Source organism: Rhinopithecus bieti, unplaced genomic scaffold, assembly GCF_001698545.2.
Source record: "Rhinopithecus bieti isolate Rb0 unplaced genomic scaffold, ASM169854v2 scaffold_23826, whole genome shotgun sequence".
Classification (NCBI taxonomy): domain Eukaryota; kingdom Metazoa; phylum Chordata; class Mammalia; order Primates; family Cercopithecidae; genus Rhinopithecus; species Rhinopithecus bieti.
This window is the reverse complement of record NW_016811267.1, coordinates 1,366,817-1,381,026: the sequence shown is the minus strand read 5'-3', so window position 1 is coordinate 1,381,026 and position 14,210 is coordinate 1,366,817. Positions and strand designations below refer to the sequence as shown.

Genomic DNA, 14,210 nt, shown 5'->3' with positions numbered 1-14,210 from the left:
GAGCTAGAGTGCAGTGGCACGATCTCGGCTCACTACAACCTCCACTTCCCAGGTTCAAGCAACTCTCCTGCCTCAGCCTCCTGGGTAGCTGGGACTACAGATGCCCGCCACCATGCCCGGCTAATTTTTGTAGTTTTAGTAGAGACGGGGTTTCACTATGTTGGCCAGGCTAGTCTCAAACTCCTGACCTCAAGTGATCTGCCCATCGCAGCCTCCCAAAGTGCCAGGATTACAGGTGTGAGCCACCGCGTCCAGCTGGTAATCAGATAAAAATTCTCAAAGGGTAAAAAAGAGGTGACTGTGATCGCTGAGAACAGCTGGGCTGCCTCTGGCCCCATCTCGGGGATCTCTCAGGAGGCTCAGGGAAAGGGGCAGAACCCCTCCCATGGGAGAAAACAGTGCCACAAACAGTAGGTCCCTTTAGTCTGAGGTCACACAGCCCAGGCGGGGCTGGCTGCAAGGTGCAGGAGCTCAGCACCCCACCCAGTAGCAGCTCTTGCCACAAGGTGGCAAGAAATGAGGCGCCCTCCACAGGGACAGCAGGTGATGGCCCCACTGCATCCCTGCAGCCCTGGGCTGAGTGCTGGAGCCCAAGCCCTGGCCCACATCCCCTTGGCCAGCATCTGGGGACTGCCACTCCCCTACCGCCCTGCCCCTGCCCGTGGGGAGCTGCGCTCACCTCTTTGGCTTCCTCCAGGGTGTGGTATTGGAAGGAGTCCGCGTCCAGGGAGCGCAGGAGGGAGGCGTGCAGGTGCCTGCTGGCCTGGATGAACTGCTGCGTCAGGCTCAGCTGCTGCTTCAGCACATCATGGAGCGCCAGCACGGCCGGGCTGTAGGCGGTCAGGGCTGCCCCAGCTCCGCGTCACTCGGTGGCTTCACCAGGGCCCCACAAATTCTGCAGCCCCCCCACTGCTCAGGTGCCAGGCTACCTTCTGAAATCTATTTGTTTTTTCTGGAGACAGGGTCTTGCTCTGCCACCCAGGCTGGAGTGCAGTGGTGCCATCACAGCGCACCGCAGCCTCGAACTCCTGGGTTTAAGCAACGATAGCTCGCGCCTGTAATCCCAGCACTTTGGGAGGCCGAGGCAGGCGGATCACAAGCTCAGGAGTTTGAGACCAGCTTGGACAACATAGTGAAACCCCGTCTCTGCTAAAAATACAAAAAAAATTAGCCAGGCGTGGTGGCGGGCACCTGTAGTCCCAGCTACTTGGGAGGCTGAGGCAGAAGAATCACTTGAACCGGGAAGACTGAGGTTGCAGTGAGCCAAGATCACACCACTGCACTCCAGCCTGGGTTGACAGATCAAGACTCCGCCTCAAAAAAAAAAAATTAAAATTGAAAAGGGAAAAAAATAGTAGGTACCAGATGGACTCCTATGTGTATCATAAGCCTTTGTTGGCTCCACTGGACTCGGCAAAGACTAAACTCTCTAAGTTGGCTGTTGGGGCTCCTTCCTCATGCCTCAGGCTGGACTGGAGCCTTTCTGAGGGCCACACGGACTCAACCCAGGAGGCAAGGGGCATGTCTACCCAGGCTGTGCAACTCAGTATCAGTCCAATAAATGTCTTCAGGGGAAATAAACTATGGCTTATTGATGTAATGCCACCAAGGGAAACACACAAAAGTGGCCTTGTGCCAGGTGTGGTGGCTCATGCCTATAATCCCAGAACTTTGGGAGACTGAGGTGGGCAGATCATTTGAGGTCAGGAGTTCGAGACCAGCCTGGCCAACATGGTGAAAACCTGTCTCTACTAAAAATACAAAAACCAGCCAGGCGTGGTGGCAGGTGCCTGTAATCCCAGCTACTCGGGAGGCTGAGGCAGAAGAATCACTTGAACCCGGGAGGTGGAGGTCACAGTGGGTGGAGATCACGCCACTGCACTCCAGCCTGGGCAACAGAGCAAAACTCTGTCTCAAAACGAACAAAAAAAGTGGCCTTGTTGGGGTGCAGGGCACACAAGCATCACTCTTCACCCTCTTGTTTTATGGGACATGGGTGTCCCTTTGCAAGAGACAGAAGGTTCAAGGGCATCCACACCTTTTCTCTCCCCATGGCAGGTGCCCATAGCTGCAATAATCCCTGTCCAATGGACCCCTGGAAGCCAGTATGCAAGGGGTGCCACACCTCCAGAGTGGGTGTGAATCTGCACGTGAGATGAGTCCTGTAAAATGTGACAGGAAGGATCCCCCAAGCTGGGCTGTTACCTTCTATTGCATCCGCACTGATAACATGATTGGCAATGGGTGTCGGGTCCACGTAGGCACCTCCCAGGGCAGGCCCCATGGCTGCCATACCGGCCACTATCTCGGGGACAAAGAGAGGGGTAAGCAGACAGTACACAGAGAAATGACTTTCAGGTCCACAGATACGACCCTGGAATAAACTACGTGAGCTTGTTTTTTCCTCTTTCTGAAGGTGATCGCCACTCTTGCATTTTTTTTTTTTTTTTTGGTTTGAGATAGGGTCTTGCTCTATTGCCCAGTCTGGAGTACAGCAGCATGATCACAGCTCACTACAGCCTCCTGGGCGCACGTAATCCTCCCATCTGTCTCCCAAGTAGCTGGGACTACAGGTGCGCCACCACACCTGGCTAATTTTTAAATTTTTTTTGTAGAGACAGGGTTTCCCTATGTTACCCAGGCTGGTCTTGAACTCCTGGGCTCAAGCAATCCTCCTGCCTCAGCCTCCAAAAGTGCTGGGATCACAGACGTGAGCCACCATGCCTGGCCCTTCTTTGCTTTTTTTTACCCTCTTCCCCTTTCAAATATTTCCCACGGCTGCCTCCATTTTTCTGCTAGGTTTTCTTGGCTCAAGGCACAGTCATCCCAGCTGGGTGCAGTGGTGGCTCCGGCTCACAGTGGCTGGAGTCGAGAGCAGTGGAAAATGTGCTTTCCCAGCCTTTCTTCTAAGGGTCACTGTTGACCTTGGGATTTTGTGTGGCCCCTGGGCTCTGAGGCCAGCGTGTTTATGGCTGCTGTTTTTTCTCTCTCCTTTCCCTGTCAGGCCTAGTCTAGGAAAACAGCCTCGCCAGTGTTTCATGAAAGCATCCCTAAATTGCCAAAAATATGGACAGAAATGCAGACAGACACAAACAATTCTGAGCCCAGATCCCAGGTTGAAAATACCATTTAACACTTCCAGGTGATTTTACTCAATGTGACTGACTTTCCTTCCTGAGAAACAGACACCAGTCACCCCTCTCCTTAGGGGAGGGGCCAGTCAGGCTGATGGTAGGTTAAACCCCCAAATCAAAACAAATAGAGCCAGTGAGAATTACATCGCTTTTCTTTTTCTTTTTTTTTTTTTTTTTTTTGAGACAGTCTTACTCTGTCGCCCAAGCTGGAGTATAATGGCATGATCTTGGCTCACTGCAAGCTCCACCTCCTGGTTTCAAGCGATTCTTGTGCCTCGGCCTCCCGAGTAGCTGGGACTACAGATGTGCGCCACCATACCCGGTAAATTTTTGTATTTTTAGTAGAGACAGGGTTTCACCACATTGGCCAGGCTGGGAATTACATCATTTTTCACATCCAGTCTACCTTGTCAAGAGCCATATGGATGAGAAAAGAGAGATTAAAAGGGAATGTTTATTAGCCAGGCACCTCTAGTCCCAGCTACTGGGGAGGCTGAGGTGGGAGAATCGCTGAAACCCAGGAGGTGGAGGAGGCTGTGGGCCAAGTTTGCACCACTGCACTCCAGCCTGGGCAACAGAGCAAGGCCCCATCTCATAAAATAAAATAAAATAAAATAAAATAAAATAAAATAAAATAAAATAATAACATGGAAATGTTTAAAAGAATGGGGCCTTTCTACCAGCAAGAGCTGAGACTGAAGCTGGGAATGAGAGAAGTGCCTGAAGGCCAGGCATGGTGGCTCACGCCTGTAGCCTCAGCACTTTGGGGGGCCAACATGGGCAGGTGGAAGGATCACTTGAGCCCAGGAGTTCAAGACCAGACTGGGGAACATAGGGAGACCCTGTCTCTACAAAAAACTTTTTAAAATGATACTGGGGGCTGAGCGTGGTGGCTCACACCTGTAATCCCAGCACTTTGAGAGGCTGAGGCAGGCAGATCACGAGGTCAGGAATTCAAGACAAGCCTGGTCAGCATGGTGAAACCCCATCTCTACTAAAAATACAAAAATTAGCCAGGCACGGTGGCGCATACCTGTAGTCCCAGCTACTCAGGAGGCTGAGGCAGGAGAATCGCTCGAACCCGGGAGGCAGAGGTTGCAGTGAGCCGAGATTGCAACACTGCACTCCAGCCTGGGCAAGAGAGGAAGACTCTATCTCAAAAAAAAAAAAGATACAGGGCCGGGCACAGTGGCTCATGCCTGTTATCCCAACACTTTGGGAGGCTGGGGCTGACAGATTGCTTGACCCCAGGAGTTTGAGACCAGCCTGGGCAATATGGCAAGACCCTATCTCTACAAAAAAATACAAAAATTAGCCAGGCATGGGGGTGCATGCTTGTAATCCTAACTACTCGGGAGGCTGAGGTAGGATCACCTGAGCCTGGGGAGGTTGAGGCTGCAATGAGCTGTGATTAGGTCACAGCACTCCAGCTTGGGCAACACAGCAAGACCCCATCTCTAAAAACAGAGTGAGAGAGAGAAATGTCTGGAAAGTCACCCAGGGTGTTCATTCTCCAGGACAAAGGCATCCTGTGCACTGCAGGATGTGGAATAGCACCCCTGGCCTCCACCCAGCAGATGCCAATAGCATTCTCCACCCCGAGTTGTGACAATTAATAATGTCTCCAGACCCTGCTGGAGGCCCCCCATGACAGAATCATCCTGTGGGAGCTGCTACCCTAGTCCTTGGTTCTGATCCTTCTGAACGCTTCAGGGCTAGGCAGACATCGGGACACACCAGGGCAGCAGCCCCTTGTCCATGGAAAAGGAAATGGTGAGCCAAGGTCCCTGGGTGATTTTTTTTTTTTTTTTTGAGACAGAGTCTCATTCTGTCACCCAGGCTGGAGTACAGTGGCATCATCTCAGCTCACTGCAACCTCCGCCTCCCAGGTTCTTCTCATGCCTCCGCTTCCGGAGTAGCTGGGATGACAGGAACACACCACGACAGCCAGCTCATTTTTGTATTTTTAGTAGAGATGGGGTTTCCCCCATGTTGGCCAGACTGATCTTGAACTCCTGACCTCAGGTGATCTTCCTGCCTCGGCCTCCCAAAGTGCTGGGATTACAGGTGTGAGCCACCTTGCCTGGCCAACCCCTCCAGGTGATTACTAACAAGAGCTCAGATCTCGGGAACCTGAGCTCTCCCACGTGTCTCCCAGAATGCTGTAAACCACGCGCTGAGCTCCTGTCCCGGCTGCCCCGGCCCCCGCGGGCCCCAGTGCTTACCCTTGGTCCACTCGTAGGTGAAGGTGGGGTCTGGCGTCTGCACAGCTGTGTCCTTCACAAGCACCCTTGTCATGTGCCTGCCCGATTTTTTCCTAGACTCGGCTATTTGTGGAAGGTCTGTCTTCACACTTGAAGAGGATTCAGACAGAGCGTCCAGTGTTCTGTCAAGAGACTCCTTGGAACGGGCGGTTGGCTCAGATGCCATCAGACTTGGAGAGTTTTCAAAATCCTCAGAATAAGCTGAGCTGACTGTGTTCACCATGGGGGCTTCAGATGGTGGCTGCGTGCTGGAAGTGCTGTCCTGCTGGATGGCAGGAGCTGAGCTGGCACTGAGATGCTCTGAGACCTCGCTCTCATCCCCCTCCGCAGAGGCGGCCTTTCCCTGTGATGCCCAGCTCCTCGCCTGGGCCTGCCTGGGGGCATCCGCCCCAGCGGACACCTCAGCTCTGAAGATTTTGCCAGCTGTTTTCTCTCTCTGAGCAGTTTCCTCCTAAAATGAGGAATGGCAGAGGTGGCTGGGAAGTGAATTTTTTTTTGCTTTTGTTTTTTTTTTTTGAGACGGAGTCTCGCTCTGTCACCCAGGCTGGAGTGCAATGGCACAATCTCAGCTCACTGCAAGCTCCGCCTCCTGGATTCACACCATTCTCCTGCCTCAGCCTCTCGAGTAGCTGGGACTACAGGTGCCCGCCACCACGCCCGGCTAGTTTTTTGTATTTTTAGTAGAGATGGCGTTTCACCGTGTTAGCCGGGATGGTCTCAATCTCCTGACCTTGTGATCTGCCCGCCTCGGCCTCCCAAAGTGCTGGGATTACAGGCGTGAGCCACTGCGCCCGGCCGGAAGTGTTTTGGAAAGATCAACATGCTAGGAACACTGCACTCCTAGGAGCTGGGGACCTCCGTCATTCCCGCAGGCAAGGGGGACACACCAGCCCCTCATTAGGTGTGGGCATGGAGTATTCTAAACAGAACTGTGGCGTCTTCAGCACGGGATACCTACGGGGCTGCAGGAAGCCTGATCGGGTGACGCATGCTTAGATGGCACATGAATGGCATTTAACATTTCATCAGGGACTTAAGGACTTTAGGTGGCTGAGGCGGTAGGATCCTTTGAGCTCAGGAGTTCAAGACCTGCCTGGGCAACATAGCAAGACCCTATCTCTATAACAAAAAAAAATAAAAATTAAAAAATTAAGTTTCGGCCAGGCATGGTGGCTCATGCCTGTAATCCCAGCACTTTGGGAGGCCAAGGCGGGCAGATCACCTGAGGGCGGGAGTTTGAAACCAGCCTGACCAACATGGAGAAACCCTGTCTCTACCAAAAATACAAAATGAGCCAGGCGTGGTGGCACATGTCTGTAATTCCAGCTACTCGGGAGGCTGAGGCAGGAGAATCACTTGAACCCAGGAGGTAGAGGTTGCGGTGAGCCAAGATGGCGCCATTGCACTCCAGCCTGGGCCACAAGAGCAAAACTCCAACTCAAAAATAAAACATTTCGCCGGGCGCGGTAGCTCAAGCCTGTAATCCCAGCACTTTGGGAGGCTGAGACGGGCGGATCATGAGGTCAGGAGATCGAGACCATCCTGGCGAACACGGTGAAACCCCGTCTCTACTAAAAAATACAAAAAACGAGCCGGGCGAGGTGGCGGGCGCCTGTGGTCCCAGCTACTCGGGAGGCTGAGGCAGGAGAATGGCGTAAACCCGGGAGGCGGAGCTTGCAGTGAGCTGAGATCCGGCCACTGCACTCCAGCCTGGGCGACAGAGCAAGACTCCTTCTCAAAAAAAAATAAAATAAAATAAAATAAAATAAATAAAACGTTTCATCATAGACTGATGAAATGTTAGGTGGCTGAGGCAGTAGGATCCTTTGAGCTCAGGAATTCAACACCTGCTTGGGCAACATAGCAAGACTCTATAAGAAAAAAAATAATTAAAAAATTAAGTTTCATCATGCCTGGGGGCAATGGCTTACACCTGTAATCTCAGCACTTTGAAAGGCCGAGGCAGGAGGAATGCTTGAAGCTGGGAGTTCAAGACCAGCCTGGACAACCTAGCTGGTCTCTATCTCTACAAAAAATAAAAAATTAGCCAGGCATGGGTGCATGCCTGTAGTCTCAGCTACTCAGAAGGCTGGATAGGAGGACTGCTTGAGCCTACGTCATTGAGGATGAAGTGAGCCATGATCCCCCAACTGCATTCCAGCCTGAATGACAGAGTGAGACCTGTCTCAAAAATAAATAAATTGGGCTAGGCACGGTGGCACATGCCTGTAATCTCAGCACTTTGGGAAGCTGAGGTGGGTGAATCACCTGAGGTCAGGAGTTTGAGACCAGCCTGGCCAACATGGTGAAACCATCTCCACTAAAAATACAAAAATTAGTGGGGTATGGTGACGGGTGCCTGTAATCCCAGCTACTCAGGAGGCTGAGGCATGAAAATTGCTTGAACCCAGGAGGTGGAGGTTGCAGTGAGATGAGACTGTGCCACTGTAGTCCCAGCCTGGGCAACAGAGTGAGACTCCATCTCAAAAAAATAATAATAAGGCCGGGGGTGGTGGCTCATGCCTGTAATCCCAGCACTCTGGGAGACCGAGGCGGGTGGATCATGAGGTCAGGAGATCGAGACCATCCTGACTAACATGGTGAAACCCCGTCTCTACTAAAAATATTTTTAAAATTATCCAGGCATGGTGGCAGGCGCCTGTAGTCCCAGCTACTCGGGAGGCTGAGGCAGGAGAATGGTGTGAACCCGTGAGGCAGAGCTTGCGGTCAGCTGAGATTGCACCACTGCACTCCAGTCTGGGTGACAGAGCGAGATTCTGGTCTCAAAAAATAGTAATAATAATAATAATAATAATAATAATAGGCCAGGTGCAGTGGCCTCACACCTGTAATCCAGCACTTTGGAGGGCCAAGGTGGTAGCGGATCACTTCGGTCAGGAGTCGAACCAGCCTGGCCAACATGGTGAAACCTCCGGCTCTACTAAAATATACAAAAATTAGCCGGGGCATGGTGGTGCAGGCGGACCTTAATCCCAGCTTTATCTTGGGAGGCAGAGGCAGCGAGAATCGTTTGACCTGGTAGCGGAGGTTGCAGTGAGCTTTGAGATCAAGCCACTGCACTCAAACCTTGTGGGGATAAAGCGAGACTTTCTCAAAAAAAAAAAAAGTTTAAAATAAAAAAAAATAATTAAAAAAATTTTAAATTAAAATGTCATCACTATGTATCACCAACACGTGTATCTGACAGTGCCGGTGGCCACCAGGACAAAAATCCCAACAGGGAGCGTGACTGGATATAGCTGGTGAAGTGCTGCCTCCGCGCAGATGTTGTCACGGGCGGCTTAGGTGGGATGTGCTTTAATCACCGGCTAACCAAGGTAGCTTCATCCTATTAGCACCTAAATCAGGGTCTCTCACCTACTGCACTCTTGACATCAGGAGCCACAACATTCTTTGCAGTTGGAGGCCGCCCAGTGTATTCCGTAATATGGAGAATATGGAGCAGTGTTCCTGGCCTCCACCCACTCACAATGCCAGTTGCACCTGTCACCCACCCCCTAGTCATGACAGCCAAAATGTCACCAGACATTGCCAATGTGCCCTGGGGGGCAGAGTTGGAAACTATAGGCCTAAATGAAACATTACTTGCTTTTCCACATAAGAATCGACATTGGGCCAGGCATGGTCGCTCACACCTGTAATCCCAGCACTTTGGGAGGCCGAGTGGAGAGGATTGCTTGAGCCCAGTTTGAGGACGGCCTGGGCAACATAGTGAACCCTTCCCCAATTTTAAATTTTAAAATTTTTTAAAAAACATTTTAAAGCCAAAACAATCAACAATGAAAATGACTTTGTTGTACTTACTTCCTGTTCCAAATCGGAGTTCTCACTGACAACTGGAGACAGATCGTCAAGCGATAAAATATTTATTCTAAACTCTGTAATTAAAAAATTAGTATAGCATTTGAATTTACTCCATTATTTACTCCATAATTTTTTTTAAATCTTACAAATTTCTTTTTTTTTTTGAGATAGAGTCTCACTCTGTCACCCAGGCTGGAGTGCAGTGGCATGATCTTGGCTCACCACAACCTCCGCCTCCCAAGTTCGAGTGATTCTCTCACCTCAGCCTCCTGGGTGGCTGGGATTACAGGTGCCTGACACCTCGCCCAGCTAATTTTTCTATTTTTAGTACAGACAGGATTTCACCATTTGGCCAGGCTGGTCTTGAATTCCTGGCCTCAAGTGATTCACCTGCCTTGGCCTCCCAAAGTGCTGGGATTACAGGTGTGAGCGTGGCTGGCCTAATATCCCACAAATGTTTAGAAAGATATGAAGACACGCAGTCCCTGTCCTCAAAAAACCAGCCCAAGGGTCCACACACCTTTCCTCTATAGGACAAGGCAGGGCAGTGGTTCACACCTATAATCACAGCATTTTGGGAGGCTGAAGTACGATGATCGCTTGAGCCCAGGAGTTTGAGACCAGCCTGGGCAACATAGTGAGACCCCATCTCTACAAAAAAATTAAAACATTACCTTTGCATGGTGACGTGCACCTGTAGCCCCAGCTACTAAGGAGGCTGAGGCCAGAAAATCTCTTGAGACCAGGAATTCAAAGCTGCAGTGAACAATGATCACACCACCGCACTCTAGCCTGGAGCACAGAGAGACCCTGTCTCTAAAAAATAATAATAATCCGCCAGGCGCGTTGCCTCACACCTGTACTCCCAGCACTTTGGGAGGCCGAGGCGGGTGGATCACGAGGTCAGAGGATCAAGACCATCCTGGCTAACACGGTGAAACCCCGTCTCTACTAAAAATACAAAAAAATTAGGCGGGCATGGTGGCAGGTGCCTGTAGTCCCAGCTACTCGGGAGGCTGAGGCAGGAGAATGGTGTGAACCCAGGAGGCGGAGCTTGCAGTGAGCCATGATTGCGCCACTGTACTCCAGCCTGGGTGACAGAGCAAGACTCTGTCTCAAAAAATCATCATCATCGTCATCCTCATCATCGGGCATGGTGGCCCACGCCTGTAATCCTACACTTTGGGAGGCAGAGATGGGCGGATCAACTGAGGCCAGGAGTTGAACACCAGCCTGGCCAACATGGTGAAACCCGGTCTCTACTAAAAATACAAAAATTAGGCAAGTGTGGTGGTGCGCACCTGTAGTCCCAGCCACTCAGGAGGCTGAGGCAGGAGAATCACTTGAATCTGGAGTCGGAGGTTGCAGTGAGCGAAGATCACGCCACTGCACTCCAGTCTGGGTGACAGAGCAAGACTCCGTCTCAAAAATAACAATCATAATAAATAATAATAATAACAATGATACAAACTAAAAGGCTAGCTGGGAAATTTCCAGCTTTTGGGTACAGACTGTCTGTTGTGACTACTCAGCTCCACTGTCACAGTGTGAAAGCAGCCATAGACAATGTGTAAGAGCGTAGCTGCCTTCTGAGAAAGCTTTATAAAGACAGAAGACAGTCTGGGCGCAGTGGCTCATGCCTGTAATCCCAGCACTTTGGGAGGCCAGGGGGGGCGGATCACCTGAGGTCAGGAGTTGAAGACCAACCTGGCCAACGTGTTGAAATCCCGTCTCTACTAAAAATAGAAAACTTAGCCGGGTGCGGTGGTGGGCGCCTGTAATCCCAGCTACTCAGGAGGCTGAGGCAGGAGAATTGCTCGAATCCAGGAGGCGGAGGTTGCAGGGAGCCAAGATCATGCCATTGCACTCCAGCCTGGGCAACAAGAGCAAAACTCTGTCAAAAAAAAAAAAAAAGACAGGCCAGGCGCCGCGGCTCACACCTATAATCCCAGCACTTTGAGAGGCCGAGGCGGGCAGATCACGAGGTCAGGAGTTCCAGACCAGCCTGACCAACATGGTGAAACCCCGTCTCTACTAAAAATACAAAAAATTAGCCAGGCGTGGTGGTGCACACCTGTAGTCCCAGCTACTCGGGAGGCTGAGACAGGAGCATCACTTGAACCCAGGAGGCGGAGATTATAGTGAGCCGAGATCGCACCACTGCACTCCAGCCTGGGTGACGCAGCGAGACTCTATCTCAAAAAAAAAAAAGACAGAAAATAGGCGTACTAGCCCCGGTCCAGGCAGATTAGCAGCTGATCAGAGTGCACTGTTGGAAGTTGCTGAGAAGTACGCATGTGGTGTAAGGGGTGGGAGGTGGCAGGGCACCCAGCCAGCTGGGGGGAAACAGGGAGAAGACTGTGGAGCAGGGGCAGACCTGAGACACGGCCCCAAAGCATCCTATGTTGTCATTTACAGCAAGTTAATAGACTGTGAGTTCTGAAAAAAAGAGTTCTAAATTATATATATATATATGTAGTACAGCAAGTCAAAGGCACTGTAGAACCTTAGGGTGGGGGCCAGTGTCTGAACCAAGTGTGTGCCGGGACCCAGGAGTATGGGGTTCTCTGTGGAGATTCTGGTGCTCCAACAGGTTTTTGGGTTTAAAAACATTTTTTTTAGAGATGGAGTCTTGCTCTGTCACCCAGGCTGGAGGACAGTGGTGTGTTCATAGCTCACCGCAGCCTTCAATTCCCAGGCAGGCTCCAATTCTCAGGCTCAAACGATCCTCCTGCCTCAGCCTCCCACGTAGCTGAGACTACAGGTGTGCACAACCACACCCAGTTAATTTTTGTATTTTTTGTAAAGACAGGGTTTCACCATGTTGCCCAGGCTGGTCTCAAACTCCTCCTGCCTAAGCTTTCCAAAGCACTGGGATTGCAGGCATGAGCCACCAGGCCTAGCCTCGAACAGCTTCCAAAAGGTTTAAATTGACTCCAGAGATGAGCTGGTAAGCCAGGTGTGGTGGTTCACACTTGTAATCCCAGCACTTTGGGAGGCCAAGGCAGGCAGATCACCTGAGGCCAGGAGTTCAAGATCAGCCTGGACAACACGGTGAAACCTGGTCTCCACAGAGTACAAAAATTAGCCCAGTGTGGTGGCACACGCCTGTGGTCTCAGCTGGTCAGGAGGCTGAGGCAGGCAGATTGCTTGAGCCTGGAAGGTAGAGGCTGTAGTGAACCATGATCATGCCCACTGCATTCCAGCCTGAGTGACAGAGCAAGACCCTGTCTCAGAATTAAATAAATAAATAAATAAAGATAGCACAAAAATCTGACTTGGCCCCTCAACCAGACAAGAAAGTTAGAAAGCTGAGTGTGTGATGTGACTCAAAATACCCTGCCTGTGGCAATGCCCCATGACCACTGCATCGGGGACTCTAAAGGTGGCCCCACCCTTCCTGCCCAAGGTACTGGCTTTGCACCGGGACCGGGATTATCGTCGAGGCTGTTATCAGCACCTTCTGAGACCGGTTCATCCACTGGCTCAGCCTCACTCCTTCCAGGGGAGGATGCAAGCTTGACGTGCCCCATTCTTAAAGACGCTGATTCTGAAAAGGCGCCTGTGATGGAAACTGACGGCGTGTGGGAGGTGGTGTCACCGGAAACGTGACTCTGTGGGGAGTCTGCTCTTGAGCGAGCGCTGTGAAGGGTTCTCTCTGCTGCCAGGGAGGTTGGCAGGTGTGATGTCTGAGACGGCTTTGCGCTGGAGAGTTCCACACTGGGTACAGTAAATGCTCTTGGCTGAGATGGGACCTGATATAAAACACTTGAAATTAACAAACTTATGACAACTAAGGTTTTTGTGGGGTTTTTTTGTTTGTTTGTTTGTTTGTTTGAGACAGGGTCTCACTCTGTTGCCCAGGCTGGAGGGCAGCGGCTCAATCATAGCTCACTGCAGCCTCGACATCCTGGGCTCAAGCGATCCTCTCATCTCAGCCTCCCAAGCAGCTAGGACTACACGCATGTGCCACCACACTTTTTTTTTTTTTTTGGTAGGAATAGGTTTTGCTATGTTGCCCAGACTGGCCTTGACCACAGCTGAAGCATCTATCCACCTAAGCTTCCCAAAGCCCTGGGATTACAGGTGTGAGCCACCATATCTGGCTGATAACCTAAGTTCTTATGGTTCAACAGACAGTGCAATTAGCGAGCGGGGAGCATGAGACCAACACCACAGGGATCACATTTTTCTCTTACTGCATCCCCTTTCTCTCTTCATTTCTGAAAGTCATGGTACAATATTTAGGTAAGATAATATTGGGAGTAGAAAATATTCCACAAGGCTGGGCGTGGTGGCTCAAGCCTGTAATCCCCACAGTTTGGGAGGCTGAGGAGGGCAGATCACGATGTCAAGAGATCAAGACCATCGTGGCCAACATGGTGAAACCTCATCTCTACTAAGAATACAAAAATTAGCTGGGTGTGGTGGCGTGCACCTGTAATCCCAGCTACTTGGGAGGCTGAGGCAGAAGAATTGCTTGAACCAGGGAGGCAGAAGTTGCAGTGAGCCGAGATCGGGCCACTGTACTCCAGCCTGGCAACAAAGCATCGCAGCTACTTGAAAGGCAGAGGTGGGAGGGTCACTAGAGCCTGGGAGGCAGAGGTTGCAGTGAGCTGAGATTGCGCCACTGCACCCTCCAGCCTGGGTGACAGAGCAAGAACCTGTCTCAAAAAAAAAAAAAGCTGAGTATGGTGCCTCATGCCTGTAATCCCAGCACTTTGAGAGGCCAAGGCGAGTGGATCATCTGAGGTCAGGAGTTCGAGACCAGCCTGACCAACACAGAGAAACCCCGTCTCTACTAAAAATACAAAATTAGCCGGGCATGGTGGTACATGCTTGTAATCCCAAACTCAGGAAGGCTGAGGCAGGAGAATTGCTTGAACCTGGGAAATGGAGGTTGTGGTGAGCCGAGATCACGCCACTGCACTCTAGCCTGGGTAACAAGAATGAAACTTGGTCTCAAAAAAAAAAAAAAATATATATA

At 51.0% G+C, this 14,210-nt stretch overlaps 1 protein-coding gene across 1 annotated transcript; it reads right to left on the bottom strand.

The window, feature by feature from the left end:
- Positions 1-219: 219 nt before the first annotated feature.
- LOC108543276 (uncharacterized protein C19orf44-like) lies at positions 220-12,973 on the bottom strand. The gene is made up of 5 exons (XM_017893692.1): positions 12,684-12,973; positions 9,224-9,297; positions 5,360-5,849; positions 2,206-2,301; positions 220-846 (listed from the first exon to the last, which is right to left on the bottom strand). Exons 1-5 carry the CDS (start codon positions 12,754-12,756, stop codon positions 263-265), a joined length of 1,317 nt encoding a protein of 438 aa, XP_017749181.1. The 5' UTR covers positions 12,757-12,973; the 3' UTR covers positions 220-262.
- Between the last annotated feature and the right edge of the window lie 1,237 nt (positions 12,974-14,210).

What these genes read in the sequence shown, in the direction of transcription:
- LOC108543276 (XM_017893692.1), bottom strand. Translation starts at nt 12,756, where the DNA reads ATGGGGCACGTCAAGCTTGCATCCTCCCCTGGAAGGAGTGAGGCTGAG. An exon ending in ACTCCGATTTGGAACAGGAA is followed by an intron (nt 5,850 to 9,223) that starts GTAAGTACAACA and finishes TCCTCATTTTAG; the next exon opens with GAGGAAACTGCTCAGAGAGA. An exon ending in CACCTACGAGTGGACCAAGG is followed by an intron (nt 2,302 to 5,359) that starts GTAAGCACTGGG and finishes TCCCCGAGATAG; the next exon opens with TGGCCGGTATGGCAGCCATG.